At 54.1% G+C, this 21,465-nt stretch overlaps 4 protein-coding genes across 4 annotated transcripts in view; 2 read left to right on the top strand and 2 right to left on the bottom strand.

Annotated features, from left to right (window-relative positions):
• TSPEAR (thrombospondin type laminin G domain and EAR repeats) overlaps positions 1 to 21,465 on the top strand; it is a 164,767-nt gene that overhangs the window by 49,766 nt on the left and 93,536 nt on the right. The gene's annotated exons all lie outside the window — the stretch shown is intronic.
• Positions 7,967 to 8,627, bottom strand: LOC129502127 (keratin-associated protein 12-1-like). The gene has a single exon (XM_055313567.1). It carries the CDS (start codon positions 8,566 to 8,568, stop codon positions 8,248 to 8,250), a length of 321 nt encoding a protein of 106 aa, XP_055169542.1. The 5' UTR covers positions 8,569 to 8,627; the 3' UTR covers positions 7,967 to 8,247.
• Positions 10,195 to 11,301, top strand: LOC129502125 (keratin-associated protein 12-1-like). The gene has a single exon (XM_055313565.1). It carries the CDS (start codon positions 10,457 to 10,459, stop codon positions 11,015 to 11,017), a length of 561 nt encoding a protein of 186 aa, XP_055169540.1. The 5' UTR covers positions 10,195 to 10,456; the 3' UTR covers positions 11,018 to 11,301.
• Positions 14,593 to 16,046, bottom strand: LOC129502117 (keratin-associated protein 10-7-like). Its single transcript, XM_055313557.1, has one exon. The coding sequence runs from the start codon at positions 15,803 to 15,805 to the stop codon at positions 14,861 to 14,863; it is 945 nt and encodes a 314-aa protein (XP_055169532.1). The 5' UTR covers positions 15,806 to 16,046; the 3' UTR covers positions 14,593 to 14,860.

The following is a 21,465-nucleotide window of genomic DNA, read 5'->3' as shown; positions in this document are numbered from 1 at the left end:
AGGAGGAGCGCCTGATGGGTCGCTTTACTAGCAGCGCCGGGGGCCGCCGGAGGCCCCGGGGATGGGCCAAGACCGGTGCGCCCCGGGGGCAGGGGGCGGGGTGCTGCCCGGGGCCAGGGGGGCCGGCTGGGAGGCCGCATCAGCAGCAGGCCAGGACGCCGCAGGGGATGGCAGGCGGCAGAGGAGGCCGGGGCACGCGGGGGCCTCGCACACGGCGGGCTGGCAGCTCACGGGCACGCAGCAGGGCAGCGGGAGGCCTGGCAGCAGGCCTGGGGGCAGCACGGGGCCACGCAGCCGCAGGCCGGCCGGCAGGACTCCGCGGTGCCCACCCCCCGACCCGCACAGCAGGAGCACGCAGGGGACGCAGCAGAGGGCGCCCCCGCTCGGGAGGTGGCAGCATCCAGAGCAGCTGGGGTGGCACATGGTGGCGGGTGCTGGGCGCAGGTGGGCTGGGGTTGGGGTGGGGGGACCTGGGCCTGGGGGTGTGGCCGGGGTGTGACAGGGTGTGGCTGGGCGGGTCTGCAGGCCGCCTCCCCTGGTTGCTGGTGTCCTGGTGACAGACACACCCTCTGCTTGTGCTATTTTTGCTTATGTCCCTTCCTGTGCTGGGGGCTCCGGGAAACAGCCCCACAGGGTGACCCCGGCCCAGGGCACAGCCTCAGCCTGGAAGGGCTCAGGCCACGCGGTGCCGGATGGGCCCTGTGGGCATGTTGGCCGGTGGCCTGTTGGCGTGGGGTGGACAGACGGGTGCCCCCGGGTCGTCCCCCCAACACACAGCCTGCCGGCTCGCTGGGTGTCCCTGCTGGGTGCTGACGCTTGCACCCCGTGGCCTGTCCATGCTGGGTCCATCAGCTCCCCCTTCTGGGCCTCTTCCTGCTGGGGTGGCCAGGCATCCTGCCCGCTGGTGTGGGGCCTGGCCGCGGGAAGATGGGAGGACGTGGCTGGACGTGCCCTCACCCCTGCCCATGGGGGGCCACCCGGGCCTGGCCCAGGATGGGATAGGTGGGGCCAAGGCCCTGCAGCCCCGGGAAGGGCAACCAGGTCTCACCCCAGACAGCAGGTAACCCGCCAAGGAGGTTCAGCCCCGCGGGTCCCACCTGCCCGAACCACAAAGGTGGAGGGTCTTCCACATAGGATCTTGATAAAACTTCACTGTGAATCTCTGGGGAAGAAATCACTGTCCCTGTTTGTGCCAAGAGCCGGTCCCAGGCCGGGCAGTGGCGGGGATTTGAAGCCAGGTCGAGCTGCGCCCCCAGTGGGTGGGCGATCCTGGCACAGGGTGGATTCTGGAGCAGGGGGCGGGGACGAGGAGAGTGGGGTCCCCCTCTGGCCTCTGGGACATCCTGGACATGTGCTGGTCTCCTCATCCATGTCCTCAGGAGCCATCCAGCAAGGCCGGCCACGTCCCCGAGCCCGAAGCTCAGCCCTTGGCTCCAGATTCCAGATGAGGGGCTCAGGCGCAATCCCCTTGGAATGAGGGGGCCGATGGGCCCTGCGCCATTGTGAACAATGCCCCTTTCGCTCAAAACTGATGACAAATTCCGTGGACACCCTAATCGGAGGCCTCCACCCGCCCTCGCTCCGTCAGCGAATGACCTATGACCCTGGCCAACGAAGGCCCCCAGGGCGGCCATGGCGTGGACCCCATCCGTGGCCCCTCGGAGCTTCTCTGATCACCTCCTCGACCAGGCCGCGTCCTGGCTTCTACGGCACAGCCTTGTTTCTGAGACCCAGGGAGATGGAGTCGTGCAGCATGTCGGGCTCCGTGCCTCCTCCTCTCCATGTTAGGTGGGGATGCAGGTCCCCCCCCCACACGTATTTTAGGCATTTTTACTCCCCCTGTGCCCACGGTAGGGATGCGCCACACGGTACCCAGCCTGCGGTCCACAGACCTCTGGGCTGGCTCCTGCTCATGGCGGGGCCCACGCAGACGTTACGCTCACCTGCGCGTGTGCACTTTGTGACAATGTATGAACACATTTGTATCAGACACGTGTTTAGGAGCTGAGTTGCGGGTTTTTAGGACATGCACATTTTCAACCTACTAGACAATACCCAACATAAATCCTTTTAAGGTAAGGTGTGTAGCACGATTCCACCAAGTTACACTTCCACCAGGAGGCAGGGGTTCCAGGGCCTCATCCTTGATAAAGCTTAGTATTGATGCTCTCTCTCTCTCTCTTTTTTTTTAAAGATTTCATTAATTTATTCATGAGAGACATAGAGAGATTGAGAGAGGGAGAGAGAGGCAGAGACACAGGCAGAGGGAGAAGCAGGCTCCATGCCGGGAGCTCCACGTGGGACTCGATCCCGGGACCCCAGGACCAGGCCTTGGGCCGAAGGCAGGTGCCAAACTGCTGAGCCACCTGAGCTGCCTCTTTTTTTTTTTTTTTAAATATTTCATTCATTTATTGATGCTCTATCTTTTAAAGATTTATTTGAGACAGAGAAAGAGAGAGGAGAGAGGGAGAACAAGTGCAGGGAGGAGCAGGGGGAGAGAGAGAACCCCAAGCAGACTTCTGGCTAAGCTCAGAGCCCGTTGCGGGGGCTCAATCCCACAACCTTGAGATCATGACTTGAGCTGAACCCAGGGAGTAGGTCACTTAACTGACTGAGCCACCCAGGGTGCCACTTAGCCCTGATTCTCTCTTTTTAAAGTCAGGTGTGTTGAGGTGCGACTTACATATAGTAAAATTTAGTCTTTTTACATGTACTTGCAAAGAACTTGTATAAATGTGTATGGTTTACATCACACCCGCACCACGATGGTGACACAGGACTTCACGCCCCCCCCCGCCCCAAATGCCCTCACGACCCGCCCAGCATCTGGAAACCACCGATCTGGTCACTCTACGTGTGCTTCTTCTAGAACACCATATAAATGGAACCCATGGCACGAAGCCTTCCGTGCTTCTTTGGCTCCTGTCACTTGGAACAGCCCCTCTGGGGCTCATTCACGTCGTTGCCTTCGTCAGTAGCGTGTTCTTCTGATTTGCTGAGTAGTGTCGGCCACCCCCTGGGTGGTGGTGGCCGTGAGGTTTGCCTCGAGTTTCTGGCTAGTACGAGTGAACCACTATGACGCTCACGCGCAGGTTTCTTTGTAGGCATATGTTTTTATTCCCCCTGAGTAACTGTCCAGGAGTGGGATAGCCGGGCTGCGGGCTAGGGGTGCGTCCTGATGCCACCTTGCCTTGATCAATGTAGCTCTAGGGGGACTCCCCAAATCACCTACTGTTTGTTTTCCAACTTTGCTCCTTCTTCTTACGCAAATTGTTTCAGGCAGTCCTAGTTTCTTTGTCTCTCCATATAGGCATCAGAGTAAGCTTATCAATATCTTTAAAAATTCATATTGAGATTCTGATTGGGATTGTGTTGGAACTATAGATCAGTTTTGGGGAAAATTCTTTTTTTTTTTTGAACCATGGATTATTTAGAAGTGGGTTGGTTAATTTCCAAATGACGTGGGAGGTTGCCAGCTATCCTTTTGTTATTAGTGTCTAATTTCACTGTAGTCAGAGAATATATTGTATTATTTCAATTCCTTTAAATTTGCTGAAGTTTATTTTTATGGTGGATAACATGGTCTTTTTGGTATATATTCCATAAGCACTTGAAAACGATGTGTATTCATCAGTCGCTGGGTGATGTTTGATAAATATTAACTAGGCCAAGTTGGTTGGCGGTACTGTTGGGCCCTTTACATCCTTATTGATTTTCTGTGTACACGTTCGACTCACTGCTGAGAAGCTCAAGTCCCATGATAACAAAACATGTGGATTTGTCCATTTTTCCCTGCAGTTCTTTCAGTTTTTTTTTTGTTTGTTTCAAGTGTTTTGAAATGTTGTTGTTAGGTTCTTACACATTTAGGATTCTTAATGTTTTCATGGTGAATCAACCTCTTTATTATTATGTAATATTCCTCTTTATCCTTGGTACCATGTCTTATTCTGAAATATACATTTTATATTAGTATAGTCATTCCAACTTCATTTATTTTTTTTTAAAATATTTCATTTGAATTCAATTTGCCAGCATATAACACCCAGTGCTCATCCCATCAAGTACCCTCCTCAGTGTCCATCACCCAGTCACCCCATCCCCCCTCCTCCCCTTCTGCAACCCTTTGTTTCCTAGAGTTAGGGATCTCTCATGGTTTGTCTCCCTCTCTAATTTCCCCTGCTCAGTTCCCATCCTTTCCCTTATAATCTATTTGGTTATTTCTTACATTCCACATTTGAGTGAGACCATATGATGATTGTTTTTCTCTGATTGACTTACTTCACGCAGCATAATACCCTCCAGTTGCATCCATATCAAAGCAAATGGCAATTATTCATCCTTTCTGACGGCCGAGTGACACCCGGTGTGTGCATAGACCACGTCTTCTTCCTCCATCATCTGTCCATGGACGTCGAGGCTCCTCCCACAGTGTGGCCCCTGTGGACACAGCTGCTGTGAACACTGGGGTGCAGGTGCCCCTCTGAATCACTACATCTGTATCTTTTGAGTAAATCCCCAGTAGTGCAAGTGTGGGATCATATAGGGTAGCTCTATTTTTAACTTTTTGAGGACCCTCCATACTGTTTTTCCACAGTGGCTGCACCAGCCTGCATTCCCGCCAGCAGGTGAGAGGCTCCCCTTTCTCCGCATCCTCTCCAACATGTGCTGTTTCCTGTCTTGTTAATTGTAGGCATTCTGATAGGTGTGAGGTGGGATCTCATTGTGGTTTTGATGTGCATTTCCTTGATATCAAGTGATGTTGAGCACCTTTCCATGTGTCTGTGGCCACGTGTAAGTCTCCTCTGGAGAGTTGTCTGTTCATGCCTTCCGCCCATTTCTTGACTGGATTGTTTGTTTCTTGGGTGTTGAGTTTGAGAAGTTCTTTATAGATCTTGGATACTAGCCCTTTATCTAGGGGCTAGTGTCTGTCATTTGCAAATATCTTCTCCCATCCTGTAGGTTGTCTTTTAGTTTTGTTGACTATTTCCTTTGCTGTGAAGAAGCTTTTCATCCTGATGAAGTCCCAATAGTTCATTTTTACTTTTGTTTCCCTTGCCTGGGTCAGGGAGTGGCTGAGGTCAAAGAGGTTGCTGCTTGTGTTCTCCTCTAGGATTTTGATGGATTCCTGTCTCACATTTAGGCCTTTCATCCATTTTGAGTTTATTTTTGTGCAAGTTGTGAGAAAGTGGTCCCATTTCATTCTCATGCATGTGGCCTCTAATTTTCCGAATGCCATTTACTGAAGAGGCTGTCTTTTTCCCAGTGGATAGTCTTTCCTGCTTTGTCGAAGTTGAGTTGGCCATAGTGTTGAGGGCCCATTTCTGGGTTCTCTATTCTGTTCCACTGATCTGTGTGTCTGTTTTTGTGCCAGTACCACACTGATGGTCACAGCTTTGTAATACAGCTTGAGGTCAGGCATTGTGATGACACCAGCTTTGGTTTTCTTTTTCAACATTCCTTTGGCTATTTGTGGTCTTTTCTGGTTCCATACAAATCTTAGAATTATTTGTTCCAACTCTGTGAAAAATGTTGACGGTATTTGCATTGAATGTGTAGATTTTTCTGTATAGCCACACTTTCATTTTTTAAAAGATTTTATTTATTTATTCATGAGAGACACAGAGAGAGGCAGAGACACAGGCCGAGGGAGAAGCAGGCTCCCTCCGGGGAGCCCGATGTGGAACTCGATCCCAGGACACTGGGATCATGCCCTGAGCCGAAGACAGACGCTCAGCCACTGAGCCACCCGGGTGTCCCTGTATAGTCACACTTTTAATGATGTATCCAGGTCATTATGTTTTATAGGGGTTGGGGATATATTTATACTACTTGAGGTATTATGAGCTTTTTGGATCTGTGGTTTTATGTATTTCACTATATTTAGACACTTTCTCAGCTCTTATCTCTTCAAATATTTCTTCTGCCTTATTTTCTCTCTCCTGTTTCTCTGGGACTTTAATTACATACATTAGTGATGATTTGATATCTTCCTAGAGCTCTTTGATGTTCTGTTCTTGTTTTTCCTCCCACTTTCTCTTTGTGTGTGTGTGTTTTGAAGATTTTACGATTGTTTTTAAATAATCTCTCCACTCAATGTGGGACTAGAACTTACAGCCCTGAAATCAAGAGTTGCATGCTCCACTGACTGAACCAGCCATATGGCCCACTTTGTGTTTTAATATGGGAAATTTCTATTATCTTCAAATTGAATGATTCCACTCTTAGCTGTGTGAAGTATACTCATGAGCTCGTTGTAGGAATTAATTTTTGACACTGTATTTTGAATTTTATATTATTGTTTGGGTCTTTCTTACAATTTCCATGTCTCTTCCAAAATTCCCTATCTGTTCATATATTTAGTCTGTGTTTTACACACTGTCCTTTTACATATTGTGATATTCTGAGCCTGGAGACTCATGGAAGCTCTGCACCCTCTCCTCATGCCTTGCTCTCTGCATCTCTTCCCTCTGGCTGCTTATGAGCTGTATCCTTTTATTTTTTTTTTAATTTTTTTTAATTTTTTATTTATTTATGATAGTCACACAGAGAGAAAGAGAGAGGCAGAGACACAGGCAGAGGGAGAAGTGGGCTCCATGCACCAGGAGCCCGACGTGGGATTCGATTCTGGGTCTCCAGGATCGCGCCCTGGGCCAAAGGCAGGCACTAAACTGCTGCACCACCCAGGGATCCCTTTTTTTTTTAATTTTTTAAAAATTTTTTATGTATCCTTTTATAATAGAGTGGAAATCTAGTGAGCAAAAGCTTCTCTGAGTTCTGTGAGGCACTGTAACATATCAGTTGAACTTAGGGACCTCTGATCCAGAGCCGGTTGGTCAGAAATGTAGGTGACAAGCTAAGCTTGCAGGTGGCATCTGAAGTGGGGTGTGGGGTCAGTCTTCTAGGACTGAGCAATTAACCTGTGGGATCTGATGCTGTCTCCAAGTAGATAGTGTCAGAACTGAGTTGAATTTTAGGACACCATGTAGTGTCCCAGACCACTGTTGGAGGTATGGGGAAGCATCCCCACACATGTGTGAAAACACAATTTGCGTATTAATCACAATTAATTAATTAATTAATTAATAGAAGCCTTCTTTGCCCCACACGATGGAATGTGTCACTCCATCCCACAGGTAACTATCATCCTAAATTTAATATTTGTCATTCTCATGCTTTTACCTATACATTTACCACATGTCCTCCATAAATATTTACACCTCTTACATATTTGCCACTTTGACTCTTTTTACTGCATTCTGGATACTTTCTTTGGACCTGCCTTCTGATTTTTCTAATCCCCTCTTTGGCTGTGTGTTTTATTGTTATGTGATGACCTTCAAGGTACCTAAGAGTCTGGATTCCTTTGTGGTGGGCTTCCAGGGCCATGTGCTTAGGGCAAGGGCTGGAGGCGGTGTTCTTGCTCTGCCCTAAGTTTTCTCCTGCCCTCGTGTGTCTGGCACGTGGAGGGGACCTCTACACATGCCTGCCTCTCCCTCCAATGACTTCTCCTCCTTCTGCAGCTCTACCAGCCAGGCTGAGTTGGGACCAGGAGGGCTCTGTTGTCCTGGTCCAGGGTCAGTCTTGAGCAGGCCTATGTGCCTGGGTCGTGGAGGGTGAGGCTTTCTCACTTCCTAGTGCTTCTCCCTGCAAAACGGGCCAGACTCTGCTTTGTAGTTGGGGAGGGTTTGTGTGAGCTTCCCCTACCCCCCGCCTTTTGCAGCGCTCTGATTCCCGGCCCCTGTTGAGTGGGCGTAGCTCTTCCTCTGCCCTTCCCATCTATAAAGTGAGTCTCGGGTGCTGGATGTGGGGATGACCCCTTCCCCCTGCACCCTCCAAGGACCCCCACCCCCAGCAGAGCTGCTGGAGAAAGGGCTCTTTGAGGAGGGGCTATTGTACTTATGCTTGTATATGTCTTCGAGATAAGAACTTCAAAATATGTGAGAGTAAACCAGAGGGACAAGCTGCATCAGGAAGGCACGATTTATTTGGCTCACACAGGGTTGGTTCCCTGCTGGAGTCAGAGGACCCTGGAAAACCAGGGCTTCCCAGGGGTGGGGGGCACGCTTCCCAGGGTCACAGAAGGATCCAGATCATCCTGCTCCATCCTTGCCACTGGCTTCAGAGAGTCTGCTGGGCATGTTCTTCATCTGCCCCGTGCAGAACCTGGAGACCCACCGAAGGCTCGTTCCAGGAAGGGCACAGGTGTGGCCCCCGTGCCCTGGGAGTGGCTGGGCAGGAGGCTCATGGTCAGAAGCAGGTCGAAGTGCTACAGGAGACGGGCCTGCAGACCAGGGTGGGGCGGGAGGGCTGGCAGGACCCAGAGGACTGGCAGGAGGAGGCCACAAACACCAAAGGCTTGCAGCTCACGGGCAGGCACACGGAGGACTGGGAGGAGGGGACGACATACACGGAGGGCCGGTAGCTCACAGGCACGGACACGGCAGGCTGGCAGCTCACAGGCACGGACACGGAGGGCCGGCAGCTCACGGGCACGTAGCAGGACGCCTGGCAGGGGCTGGAGGTGAAGCAGGAAGCCTGGCAGCCTGGGGAGCAGCTGGTGTGGCACATGTTGGCGTGGAGCTGGGCTGGTGTCGGGGAGGAGGGTGGAAGTGTCTGGAGGGTGCTCCCGGGGTGGCCTTTATACCCGGGCTGGAGCGTCCTGGGGCATGACTGCCTGTTGACTTCCTCAGTTGTTTCCAGCACGCTTCCCCCCGCCTCCTGTCGCGGGTGTGCTCTCCTGTGTCAGGCTCCACCATAAATATGTTTAATGTAGAGGCCAATTTCTTCTTCTGTAAACAGGTTGTTCTGGTTTGACTTTGCGTGGGGTTGGGGTGATCTCTCCAGGCCAGCACTGTGCACACAGCACCACTGGCTCCACTCCGGACTGCATCCTTCATCCCTTCTTGCCTCATGCCATCTGGGGGCACTTTGGGGCAGTGATGCATTTTGAGCTTTTCTGCACAGAGAACATTAAAGTGGGGATCCCTATGCTGGGAAGCAGGGAAGTCTGTGGGACAAATCGGGCCTCTGCTTGTTTTGTAAATAAAGTTTTATTGGAAACAGTCATGCTCGTTTGCTTCCGTGTTGTCTGGGGCTTGCTCTGTAATGTGGGGTGCTTATAGAGAGCACGCCACTGCCAGCCTGAAATAGTTACTCTCCTCCTTTTATGGAGAGGTGACCCCTTCTGCCTCCTAGTAACCTATACAACAGCTGGTTTGTTCGTGCGACACATATGTATTGTGTGCCGGCCACAGAGACGTCCTGGCCCCGTGAGCCTTGCGGGGCGAGGAATGAATGAGTGCGTGAAAGTTAATGCGTGAAATGATTCCAGAGCAGGCCAAGTCCCAGAAAGAAAAACAGGTTCAGCAGGTAGAGAGGAGTGAAGGCCCTGGTGGGTGGTTTGAGGCACCCCCCGGGTGGAGGCGATGCTGAGAGAACAGAATTAAGACACACGAAGAGTGACTAGGGGACCGTATCAGGAAGTCTAACAACGAGCGATCCCAACCCAAGGAGGAGCAGAGAATGATATTGAGACATAAATAGTGGACCAAAGTCCCCAATGGTTTTTCAGGTAGGCTCCATGCCCAGCGTGGATCCCAACGTGGGGCTTGAGCTCACCACCCTGAGGTCAAGACCTGAGCTGAGATCAAGGTTCAGATCTTTAACTAACTGAGCCACCCAGGACTCCCCCCCCCCAATTGTTTTTATTTAAATTCTAATTTATCAATCCAAGAGTCTCAGAAAACCCCTGAAGTCCCGCATAATCTGGCACTGAGGTCGAGGCCACGGACTCCAGGGTGCAACCGAGCAGCTTCAGACTCCTGCTGCTTCACCCAGTGGTGAGGAGGCCCACACGTCAGGGACTCTGACTGCACCTCCGTGTAAGTGGGGTCCCCCCCACCCCTTGGATGGTGACAGGGATCGGTAACTAATCAGGGATGAGCAGATCCACGTGCAAGGGTCCGCACGGTGCCCGGCGCAGGGCTGGGAATGTGTGACGTGTGTGATGTGGCCACGGCCGCCGGCCACGAGGAGCCCTGCCGCTTGGCTCTGGTCCGTCGGGAAGATTCTGGATCACGAAGTTTCTGAATTGATCCCGGTCTGGCGAGCGGGAAGGTGCTTGTGTGGACGGAGGACAGTGTATCAGCTTGGGGAGGCCCCCCAACATCCTGATGTGGGGTCCCCTGTCCCCAGCTGATGGTCCCTCACCATCCTACCCGGGCTCTGAATCCAGAACTCCCGGGGCCGCTGGGTCACGGCGAGCCTGCAGCTTACACGGGGTTTCCTGAACTGAGTCACTCGCACCAGGAACTCCAGGGAGAGACGCCGAGGAGGAGGAGGAAAACCATCATGCGACTGGAGGAAGGGACGCCACAGCTGGGTATAAAGGCCACCAGGTAGGAGCGTCCAGACCAGCCTGTCCTCGTCCCCGACTCCACTCCAGCCCCACTCCACCATGTGCCACACCAGCTGCTCCGAGGGCTGCCAGCCAGCCTGCTGTGTGCCCAGCTCCTGCCAGGTGTCCACCTGTGTGGTCAGCCCCTGCCAGGTGTCCAGCTGCGTGCTCAGACCCTGCCAGGTATCCAGCTGCGTGCCCAGCTCCTGCCAGGTGTCCAGCTGTGTGCCCAGCCCCTGCCAGGCGACCTTCTGCGTGTCCAGCCCCTGCCAGGTGTCCAGCTGTGTTCCCAGCCCCTGCCAGGTGTCCAGCTGCGTGCCCAGCTCCTGCCAGGTGTCCAGCTGTGTGCCCAGCCCCTGCCAGGTGTCCAGCTGTGTGCTCAGCCCCTGCCAGGTGTCCAGCTGCGTACCCAGCTCCTGCCAGGTGTCCAGCTGTGTGCCCGTGAGCTGCAGGCCCGTTGTGTGCTTTCCAGTGAGCTGCAAGCCCGCCGTGTGCCTGCCTGTGAGCTGCAAGCCCATCGCGTATGTGGCCTCCTCCTGCCAGTCCTCTGGCTGCTGCCAGCCCTCGTGCCCCACCCTGGTCTGCACCCCTGGCCCGTGTGGCACCCCGAATTGCTGCTGAGCTGTGGCCTCCTAGGACCCCTCCTCTCTGCAATCAGAAGTAGCTGCTCTGAGCTCCTACCAGGCAGCCCAGGCATCACCTGCCTCAGACCTTCTGGACCCAACTGGATCATCTTCCAGCAAAGCCACTTGATCCCCACTAACCAGGTGGAACGGGTCACCCACTGGGTCCCCCGGCCCAGGCCTGGATCACCCACACAGCACCCAGCTGGCTGGTGCGAGTGCCCAGGCTCTGCAGCCGCCCCCACAAGAGTCTAATAAATCCCGGAGCGTGTGCGAAGCCCCCGAGTGTGTGCGGCGTGTCTCCTTTAGCTTTCTCCGGGTGGCTCCCCAGGATCCAGGAGCACTCCCTCTGCCGAGGCACCCCGTTTACCAGGTGGCCGTGCCCAGGTGGCGAGTGGGCGAGTGGGCCTCCTGCTCAGCCTGAGAGGTGCCCCTGGAACTTCCTTTGGTCCCACTTTGTCCCTCGAACCACCGAGGTTTGTTCTTGCTCTGCTGGGAGGGACTGAAGGCGCGTCTCCAACCTTCCCACCTGCCTTTTAGGTAGAAAGGTCCCCGCTCAGCCACTAACATTCAGAGCCAACCTGGTCGAAAACTGAGACGTGTATGCTCCAGGGAAGAGCACAGCTCCTCCTTTGCCCGTGGGGGACAGGGCTCTGAAGGTAACTTCCCCTCGGAGTCACTCGCGTCCCTGTCCCCAGGATGGGTCAATACAGCCCTGCAGGCAAGGCGGCTCCGCAGACCGGTGACCTGAGGCTGATGCACTGGGAGGTGGGCCGGGTGGGCCCGCGTCATCCAGGGATTCACAAGAAGGAGATGGGGGGGTGCAAAAGAGGAGGCCGTGGGAAACGGGATGCCGCACCGCGGGCTTGGAGCACAGAGCGGGGAGCACGGAGCGGGGAGCACAGAACGGGTGGTGGAGCAGAGCAGGGAGCATGGGGGCGGGTGGTGGAGCACAGAGCACTGACCAGGGAACACCAAGCAGGGTGCAGGGAGCAGGGAGCAGGGAGCACCGAGGAAGGAGCATGAAGAGGGAGCACCACTCAGGGAGCAGAGAGCATCAAGCAGGGAGCCCCACTCAGGGAGCACCGTGCAGAGAGCATGAAGCAGGAATCATGGAGCACTGAGCAGGGTGCAGGGAGTACCCAGCAGGGAGCCCCGAGCAGGGAGCCCTGCGCAGGGAGCAGGGACCCCGAGCAGGGTGCAGGGAGCACCGAGCAGGGTGCAGGGAGACGCAGCAGGGAGCCCCGTGCGGGGGCGGCGCTGCGCCCGGGGGGACAGGGGACAGGTGTGCGGCGCTCGGCAAGGACCGGGCCCCCCAGAGCGCGGCCGCCGGGACCTGAGCGTCCGCCGGGGCCGGGGCTCCCGCAGCGCCGGTGCGTGCGTCCCCGTGGCCCCTCGACGCCCACCCTCCGCGCTCCCGCCTGGGGCCCGCGCGGCTCGGGGTGGGGACCCCCGGCCCGCCAACCGGCCCTGCCCCGACGCGCCTGCGCCCCCTGCGGGGGACCGCGGACACCCCCGGGCTGACTCCCCGGGTGGGGGCGCGGGGCCGCCGGGGACACACGAGGGCAGGGCAGCGCCAGGGGAGCGGGGACAGCGGGGAGGGGGGGGCGGGGTGGGGGGCGCCTGAACCAGGACGTGGTCCCCGGGGAGCGCCCGCGGGGTCCTGACCGCGCCGGAACTGCGCACCCACGGTTCTGGGATCGCCCGGCACCCCCAGGCCTCGGGTCGCGAGCATGTGACGGTCGGGTCGGGGCGCCTGCCGGGGCTCCCTCCTCCCGGTCCGTGAGCCCCACCGCGTGCCCAGCCGGGGTCCCTCCCCCCGGGCGCCCCCGGAGCCGCCACAGGCAGCGCGCAGGCCCCGCCCCGGGGATGTCCTTGATGGGGGGGACCGCGCTGCTCCCGGGCGCACCGGGCTGCCGCCCGCAGAGGGGCTCCCCGGGGTCGGGGTGGGGGCTGGGGGGCTCGGAGGGTGGGGGGCTCGGAGGGTGGGGGGATGGGGGCTCGGAGGGTGGGGGTGTGGGGGCTCGGAGGGTGGGGGCTGGGGGGCTCGGAGCGCTGAGCCGCGTCGCTGCAGTGGAACACGGGACCGGAGGCCGACACCTCCGTCGCATTCTCTCCTTGGGCAAGGGGGGCTGGCTGGTCGTGTAGACGCCCCGTCTGGGAGCTGTGGGGCAGACCGTGTAGACACCCCCTCTGGGAGCAGCTGTGCTGGCCATGTAGACGCCTCCTCTGTGAGCCGGGCTGGCTGTGTAGACAGCCCATCTGACAGCAGCCAGGCTCGGCGTGTAGACGCCCCATCTGGAAGCAGTCCGGCTGACCGTGTAGACGCCCCGGCCAGGAGCCGTTGGCCGCAGGCAGGCTGGCCAGGCCTTTGCAGGGTACCTGAGCCTCCTGCAGGAACCGTCAGGTGGTCCGGGGCGTGGAGCCGCCAGCCCAGGGCAGGGGTGCCTCCCGCAGGGCCCCGCCGACCCTCCCACGCACTATGCTGGCGCCGTTGTGGGCTGTGGGTTGCTGGAGGTTGACTTCCTGGGGAGTCAATCTCGTGCCCTTTGGCTCTGCGGTCCAGGGAGGGGCGGAGCCTCCCCTGCCTCTGGTGCGGAATCCACCCGGGTCTCTGCCTTTATCTGTGCAGATGGTCTGGTTTTCTTAAAATTCAAATGAACAAGTAACGGGCACAGGTTTTGAATAAATTCAGGTGAACTGAGGGGTTTAAGAGCCCAGCCCCTTTCCTTTTCAAGGCCCCTTGGCTCTGGGTCCTCCCCCGGGGTAGAGCCCGCCTGGGGCCAGGGGAGCCAGCCTCTGAGGGGGCGCATGTCGTCCTCTCCCGCCTGCCGCACCTCTGCTCTTCTGCCCCGGGGCCTCTCCCCCCTGTTCCTGGTGCAAGACATAAGGGGGACCTGATGCCGGCCTGGTTGGTCTGCCTGGTGCCCACCTGGCCCCCCAGCGCTGTGGTCCCCTGAGACTGCAGGCTCGTCCTCCCCCGCTGTCCCAAGGGTTTGTCCGCAAGGCACCTTTTTGCCCCCATCTCCTTAATCAGGCCTCGAAGCCTTGAGTAGAGTGGATGATGCCTGACCCACTCTGCACCCCTCTCGGGGCCTACGGGGATTTGCGGGGCTTAGAGCGCCAGCCCTTGTGCCCACCCAGCAAGCGGCCGCTCCTCTGTGTGGGCACCCCTCCCCAGGGGAGTCAGCACGGTGCTGGGTACTGAGCCTCGGGGTCCCGCCAGTTAGGCTCCTGCAGCTCCCCCTTCACCTGCACGGGCAGGGGATCGGGTGGGCCAGAGCCTGAAGGCCACTCAGGGTGCGGGCCTTCTGCGGCCCTGCTCACCTCCCGGGCCCAGGCTGGGAGGGCTCCGCACCGTGGGTGGGTGTGGGTGTGTGTGTGGGGGAGGTCCTGGGAGGGGAAGGGCCAGGTGCATGCAGGCAACATCCGCATTCAGACCTCATTGTCTCTCAGGGGCTTTGAGCTTGGACATGAGACTGGGTCGTCACTGTTTGCAGCCCCCCCCAGCAGCCACGGCTCCAACCGGGGGCTCTCCGGGCTTGGAGGAGGAGGGACAGACACACGCCCGTCTCTACTTCACGACACAAACGCTTTATTGATCACAGCAAGTGGCCTTCGTCACGCGGATTACAAGCCACGGCTCGTGCAGACGAGGGCCCTGGGGCCGCAGGTCGCCTCCGCTGAGGGCTGTGGGTCATCTCCCCAGAGAGGGGCAGGTGGCCTGTTCAAGTCCCCGGTTGGCAGCAGCCGCATGTCCACTGAAGGCCGGGGGTCCCGGGGTGAGGGGATGGGGGGGCTCAGCAGCTGAGATGGCAGCTCCCGGGGCAGTTCAGGCAGCTCAGCAGCAGGCGGGGCGGTGGCAGGCCTGGCAGGAGCACCCGGGGTGGCACAGCAGGGACATGCTGGAGGCCTGGCGGCAGCAGCTGAGCTGGCAGGGGGAGGAGGGAGCACAGCAGGCGGGCCTGCACACGGGGCGGCAGAGGAGGGACACGCAGGAGGAGGGTCTGCAGGGGCTGGGCTGGCAGCAGGGGGAGGACTGGCAGCAGACGGGTTTGCAGCAGACAGGGGTGCAGCACACGGGCTTGCAGCAGACAGGGGTGCAGCAGATGGGGGTGCAGCAGACAGGGGTGCAGCAGATGGGCTTGCAGCAGACAGACACACAGCTGTCTTCCTGGCAGGGGGAGGAGCTGCAGCAGGAGGGCTGGCAGCTAGACTGTTGGCAGCAGGGGGAGGTCTCACAGCAGACCGGGGTGCAGCAGACAGGGGTGCAGCACATGGGCTTGCAGCAGACGGGGGTGCAGCAGACAGGGGTGCAGCAGACGGGCTTGCAGCAGACAGACACACAGCTGTCTTCCTGGCAGGGGGAGGAGCTGCAGCAGGAGGGCTGGCAGCTAGACTGCTGGCAGCAGGGGGAGGCCTCACAGCACACGGGCTTGCAGCAGATGGGGGTGCAACAGACGGGCTTGCAGCAGACGGGGGTGCAGCACACGGGCTTGCAGCAGACAGACACACAACAGCCCTCCTGGCAGGGGGAACAGCTGCCGCAGGAGGGCTGGCAGGAGCCGGGGCAGGCTGGTGGGCAGGGGCTGGACCCGCAGCTCGCAGGGGTGCAGAGGAGGGTCAGGCAGGAGGCCGGGGCACAGCAGGGAGGCTCGCAGTAGCTCTCGGGACAGTCGTCCACCTGCCAGGAGGAGTCGGGGCAGGAGTCGCAGGAGCCAGGCAGGCAGACGCGGCCGCTGTAGCTCAGGTCGCTGGAGCAGACGGACAGGGTGGAGGCGGCCATGGTGTGGGTGCTGGGGCGGGGTGTGGGTGCGGGTGAGTGTGTGGGTGCACGTGTGGGTGTGAGTGTGCGAGGTGCTGGGCCAGCGGCTTTTATACCCCATGGGGTGTTTGTGTTGTCCCAGGGGACGCTCCCCACGCCTCCCTGGCTTGTTGGTGTTTTGGGCCGTGAGGACCATCATTAGGCCTGTTGTCACGACCCGATGTCGCTCAGCTTGTAAGCCTTCTCCCCGCTGGGCAGGGCTGCTTGTCCCTGACGTGAGCCCAGTTCCCCTGGGAGCCCCGGTGGGGAAGGTGTAGCCTCCCTGTGGCCCACCCTGTGGCTGACACTGTGGCCCCCTCCTGGCAGGTTATGTGCTGGGGGTCCAGGTGCCAGCCTTGGGCTCACGTGACCTGCCCCGTGTGGCCCCAGCCCGGGTGTGCAGGGCCTCATGGGAAGCAGCTGGGTTGTGGAGCAGGAGGACAGAGGTGCATATTTCAGGGCACAGGTGACGTGGGACTGATCACTCCTGGGCGGCTGGTGAACTTCTGTGGTCCCAGTGTCTGCCAAGGCCAGTGAGGAGGAGGCGGATGCCCACAGACAGGGCCCGACACCCCCTCCCCAAGGAGGAGCCAGAATGTCCCAGGGAGGCCTGCACTCCCTAGGTCATTGGGAGGACCGGATTCAAGGACTGATCCTTGGGGCCTAACGCTCTTCCTCGGAGCCTGTGGTCGGTCAGTGGTCCTGGCAGAGGCAGGTCCCTGTTTGGGGCCTGAAAGTGGGCTGAGATTTAATCTGGAGGAGGTGGGCGTGGAGTGAGAGTGACGTGGGAACAGTCCATCCAGGACAATCCAACATTGCTTAATTTCAAAACCCAAAGGGAATCTGTTTGGAACATGAATGGAGGAGAAGGTTAGTATGAACGTGAGAAAGTCCTCCCCGCGGAAGCAGGAGAGGGTATGAAAGAATCACATACAAAATTCAAAGCACTCGAGTTTCCAATAAACACAGGGAAAGATACTTGAGCTCATTAAGAATCAAATGTTCCCAAATTAAAACAAAAAATGTCACATCTGTAAGATCAGCAAAGCTTTAGGACGTTGTGGACTTGTAGCACTGCTGCGCGTGGGGGCCCCACTCCCAAAGACCCCTAGCAGGCATGATCTTTACAGATTGGGCCCACAATGATACAATTTGTGATTTTGTCCCTTTTAAAGTGTACGAGTCGGTGGCACTTAGCAAAGTCATGATGTTGTACAACCACGACCACCATCTATTTCTAAAACGTTCTCATGGGTCCAGAAGGAAACCCTGTCAGTCACCAATCTGCTTCCTGTCTCTACGGACCTGCCTCGTCCACACACTCCGCCTGGAAGGGCTCACACAGTACATGGCCCCGTGTCTGACCTCTTTCACGGAGTGCGATGTTTGCCAGGCTCGTCCAGGTTGCAGCGTGTCCGTGCTTCACTCCTGCCACGGCCGAGTAATAACCCAGCAAACGCCACCCCACATCTTATTTATCTGTTGTTCATCATCAGTCAGCGGACATCGGGGTTGTTTCCACCTTTTGGCTGTCGTGAATAGCGCCGCCGTGGACATTGTACACGGTTTTGTTCGAACGCGTCTTTTCAGTTCGCCATGGTGTCTACCTAGCAGTGGAGTTGCTGGATCAGATGGTGACTCTGTGTTTAACGTTCGAGGACCTGCCAGGCTGCCTTCCACAGCAGCTGCACCGTTTTGCATTTCCGACGGCAAGGTTCTTTCCACATGCTCCCCGACGTTGCTTCTGTTCTGGTTTAAAAAAAAAAAATCGTAGCCACCCTTGGCTACGATTGGCATCGTAATAAGACGCTGGCATCTTATTGCGGTTTTGACTTCCGTTTCCCTGACGACTGATACTCTTGGGCTTCCTTTCAAGTGCTTGTTGGCTGTCTGAATATTTTCTTTGGAGGAATGTCTGTCAAAGTGCTTTGCCCATTTTTAATTGGGTTATCTGTAGCTTTGTTGAGTTACAGGAGTACTTCATGTATTCTGGATATTAAATTATGCTTTGCAAATATTTTCTGTCGTTCTGTGGGTTGCCTTTCACTCTCTCGATAGCATCCTTTGAAGCACAGAACTTTAACTTTCGATGAAATCCAACTCACCTGTTTCCTTTTGTTTAGTGTCATAACCAAAACAATCCCTTTGCCGAATCCAAGGTCATGCAGATTTTCCCCTATGTTTCCTTCCAAGAGTTTTAGAGCATCAGCATGTATATTTAGGTGTTTGATTGATGTTTGAGTTGATTTTTGTAAATGGTGTGAGGTAGGGTTCAACTGTATTCTTTCACACATGGATGTCCAGTTGTCCCAGCACCCTCTGTTGAAGAGACTATTCTTTCCCCCACGAGATGATCTTGACGCCCTTGTTGAAAATCAATTGACCAGATGAGTATGGGTTTATTTCTACATTTTCAGTTTTATTCCACTGACTTCTATGTCTATCATTATGCCAGTACCACTGTTTTGATCACTGTAGCTTTGTAGTAACTTCTGTGTGTCCTTTCTAATTTGGACATCTTTTGTTTGTTTTCCTTGCCAAATTGCTCTGGCTAGCGCTTGCAGCACAATGTTGAATAGAAGCGGTGAAAGAGGGCATCTTTGCCTGTTCCTGACTTAGGGGAAGGCTTTCTGTCCTACACTATGGAGGCTGATGTTCCCTGTGGGGTTTTCATCTACTCTCTATTATGCTAGGGAAGTTCTCTTCTCATAGTTTGTTGATGGTTTTATTATGAGAGGGTGTTGGCTTTTGTCAGATGCTTTTTCTGCATCAGATGAGATCATCATGTTCCCCACCCCCCACCACACACACTTTATTCTATTAATGTGATGTATTAGTTTGATTGTTTTCCATATGTTGAATTACTCTTGCATTATTGGGATAAACCCACTTGGTCATGGTGTATAATTCTCTTAACATACTGCTAGATTTTGTTTGATAGTATTTGGGGGAAGTCTTAAAAATCTTTATCTATAAGGAATATTGGTCTGCAGTTTTCTTTTGTTTGCTTTTGCCTGGCTTTGATATCAGGATAATGCAGACTTCACAGAATGATTTAGGAAGTGTTCCCTCATCTTCCGTTTTTGGAAGAATTTGAGAACATTTAGTGTTAATTGTTCTATAAATGTTTAGCAAAACCCAGCATGAAACCATCTGGTCCTGGGGTTTGCTTTTGGGGGAGGTTTTGGATTATATTGTAATCTCATTCCTTGTTTTATGTCTATTCAGTTTGCCTATTTCTTCTTGAGTCAGTTCACTCACTTGAGATTCAAAGACACAAATAGATTGAAAGTGAAAAGATAGAAAAAGATACTTCATGCAAATAATAACCAAACGAGAGCTGGATGGCTATAATAAAATCAGACAAAATAGTCTTTGAGTCAAATTTGTTGTAAGAGACAAAAAAAGGATATTAAGTATTGATAAGAGGGTCAACATATCAAGAAGAGATGACAATTATAAACACATATGCACCTACTAACAGACTTCCAAATATATAAGGCACAAATTACAGAATTAAAGAAATAATTTCAGTTCTATGATAATAGTTGGAGATTTCAATGTCTTTTCCATGAATAAAAAAAATGACATAATAGAACAACTCGATCAAAGATCAACAATGAAACAGAGGCTTTGAATAACACTATAAACCAACTAAACCCAACATGTATACAAAATACTCAGCAACAGCAGAATGCATGTTCTTCTCAAGTCCCCATAGAATATTTTCCAAATTAGACTCTATGTTAGGCCACAAAACAAATCTCAGTAAATTTTAAAAGCTGAAATCGTACCAAGTATCTTCTCTGACCAAAATGGAAAGAAACCAATAACAGAAGAACAATGGGAAAACTCACAAATAATTGGAAATTAAACACACAGTGAAACAACCAATGAGCCAAAGAAGAATTCACAAGAGAAGTTAGAAAATACTTTGATATGAAAGCAGATGACAACGCAATGAGTCAGTACTTAGGGGATGGAGCAAAAACAGTGCTCAGAGGCAGATTCATAGTTGTCAACACTTGATTTAAAAAGAAGAAATATTTAAACCCACAACCTAACCCTACATCTTAAGGAACTAGAAAAAGAAGAGCAGACCAAACCCAAAGCTGGGAGAGGAAGGAAACAGAGCACAGATTAATGAAACAGACACTAGAACTACTACAGAGAGAATCGGTGAAACCAAAAGTTGGTTCTTTGAACAGAGCAACAGAATGGACAAACTTTTATCTAGACTAGGAAAAAAAAGAGAGAAGACTCAAATTAAATAAAAATGGGGACATCACTACTGACCTTACGTACGTGACAAAGGTTATATGAGAGTTCTAACTGGACACCAAAGACTTTGGTGTCCCGCAAAAATCCTTAGAAACACAGAAACTACCCAAACCAACACTCTGACTGGAGTCCTTTATCTCCTCCTATGGCTCCAAGTTACTGTTTAGTGTCCTTTTATTTCAGCCCAAATTATCATTTCTCCTAGGGCAAGTCTGTCCATGGGCAATGAAGCCTTTTAACTTTCATTTACCTGGATGTGTCTTAATCTTTGCTTCACTTGGCAAATGCACATTTGTGGGGCATGGACTTCTTGGTTGGTGGACCTTCTTCCAGCACTTTACACACGCCGTCCCACTGTCTCCTGCTCCCACATTTCTGATGAGGAATTGGCTGCTAATCTTCCCTCTTACCGCTTTTAAGATTCTCTCTTTGTATAATTTGGTTATCATGTATTAGTGTGGTTGTCTCTGGGTTTATCCTCTTTGGAGTTCACTGAGCTTCTTAGATGTATAGACTCCTATTCTTTTTTAATTCGAAAAGTTTTTTTAGCCATTATTTCTTCAACATTTTTTTCAGCCCCTCTTCTCTCCCCTCTCTTTAGGAGATTCCTGTCAGTGCATGTTGGTCTACTTGATGGTGTCCCATGGGTCTCACAGCCTCTGTTCACTTATCCTTAGTCCCTTTTCCCATCGACTCCTCAAACCAGAGTATTTCAACTGTCCTGTCTCCGTATTTACTAATTCTTTCTTTTGCCTGCTCACATGTGCTATTGAGCTCCTCTAGTAAATTCAGTGATTGCAATTGGTTCAATAACCCTAGAATTTCCGTTTGGTTCCTTTTTTATACTTCTGTCTCTTTACTGATATTCTCAATTTCATGAACATTATGCTCTTCATTTCTTTTGTTCATGATTTTCTTTGAATCTTAGAGTATATTAAGAGAGTTTACTTAAATGTTTTGTCTAGGGATGGCTGAGTGGCTCAGTGGTTGAATGGTTGAATGTCTGCCTTCGGCTCAGGGCGTGATCCCAGGATCTGGGATCTAGTCCCATATCGGGCTCCTTGTGGGAAGCCTACTTCTCCCTCTGCTTATGTCTCTGCCCCTCTCCCTCTCTCTGTGTCTCTCATGAATAAATACATAAAATCTTTAAAATAATAAAAGCTTTGTCTAGAGACGCCTGGGTGGCTCAGTTGGTGAAGCATCTGCCTTCAGCTCAAGTCATGATCCCGAGGTCCTGGAGTCAAGCCCCAAGGGGGTTTCAGGATCAGCAGGGAGTCTGCTTCTCCCTCTCCCTCCCGCTCCCCTTGCTTGTGCCCCCTCTCTCTTTTTCTTTCTGTGTGTCAAATAAATAAAATCTTTTA

This window comes from Nyctereutes procyonoides, unplaced genomic scaffold (assembly GCF_905146905.1).
Source record: "Nyctereutes procyonoides isolate TBG_1078 unplaced genomic scaffold, NYPRO_anot_genome, whole genome shotgun sequence".
Lineage (NCBI taxonomy): Eukaryota > Metazoa > Chordata > Mammalia > Carnivora > Canidae > Nyctereutes > Nyctereutes procyonoides.
This window is presented reverse-complemented; position numbering and strand designations above follow the sequence as displayed.

Coding starts and splice junctions, on each gene's coding strand:
- LOC129502127 (XM_055313567.1), bottom strand. CDS start 8,568: ATGTGCCACACCAGCTGCTCCCCAGGCTGCCAGGCTTCCTGCTTCACC.
- LOC129502125 (XM_055313565.1), top strand. CDS start 10,457: ATGTGCCACACCAGCTGCTCCGAGGGCTGCCAGCCAGCCTGCTGTGTG.
- LOC129502117 (XM_055313557.1), bottom strand. CDS start 15,805: ATGGCCGCCTCCACCCTGTCCGTCTGCTCCAGCGACCTGAGCTACAGC.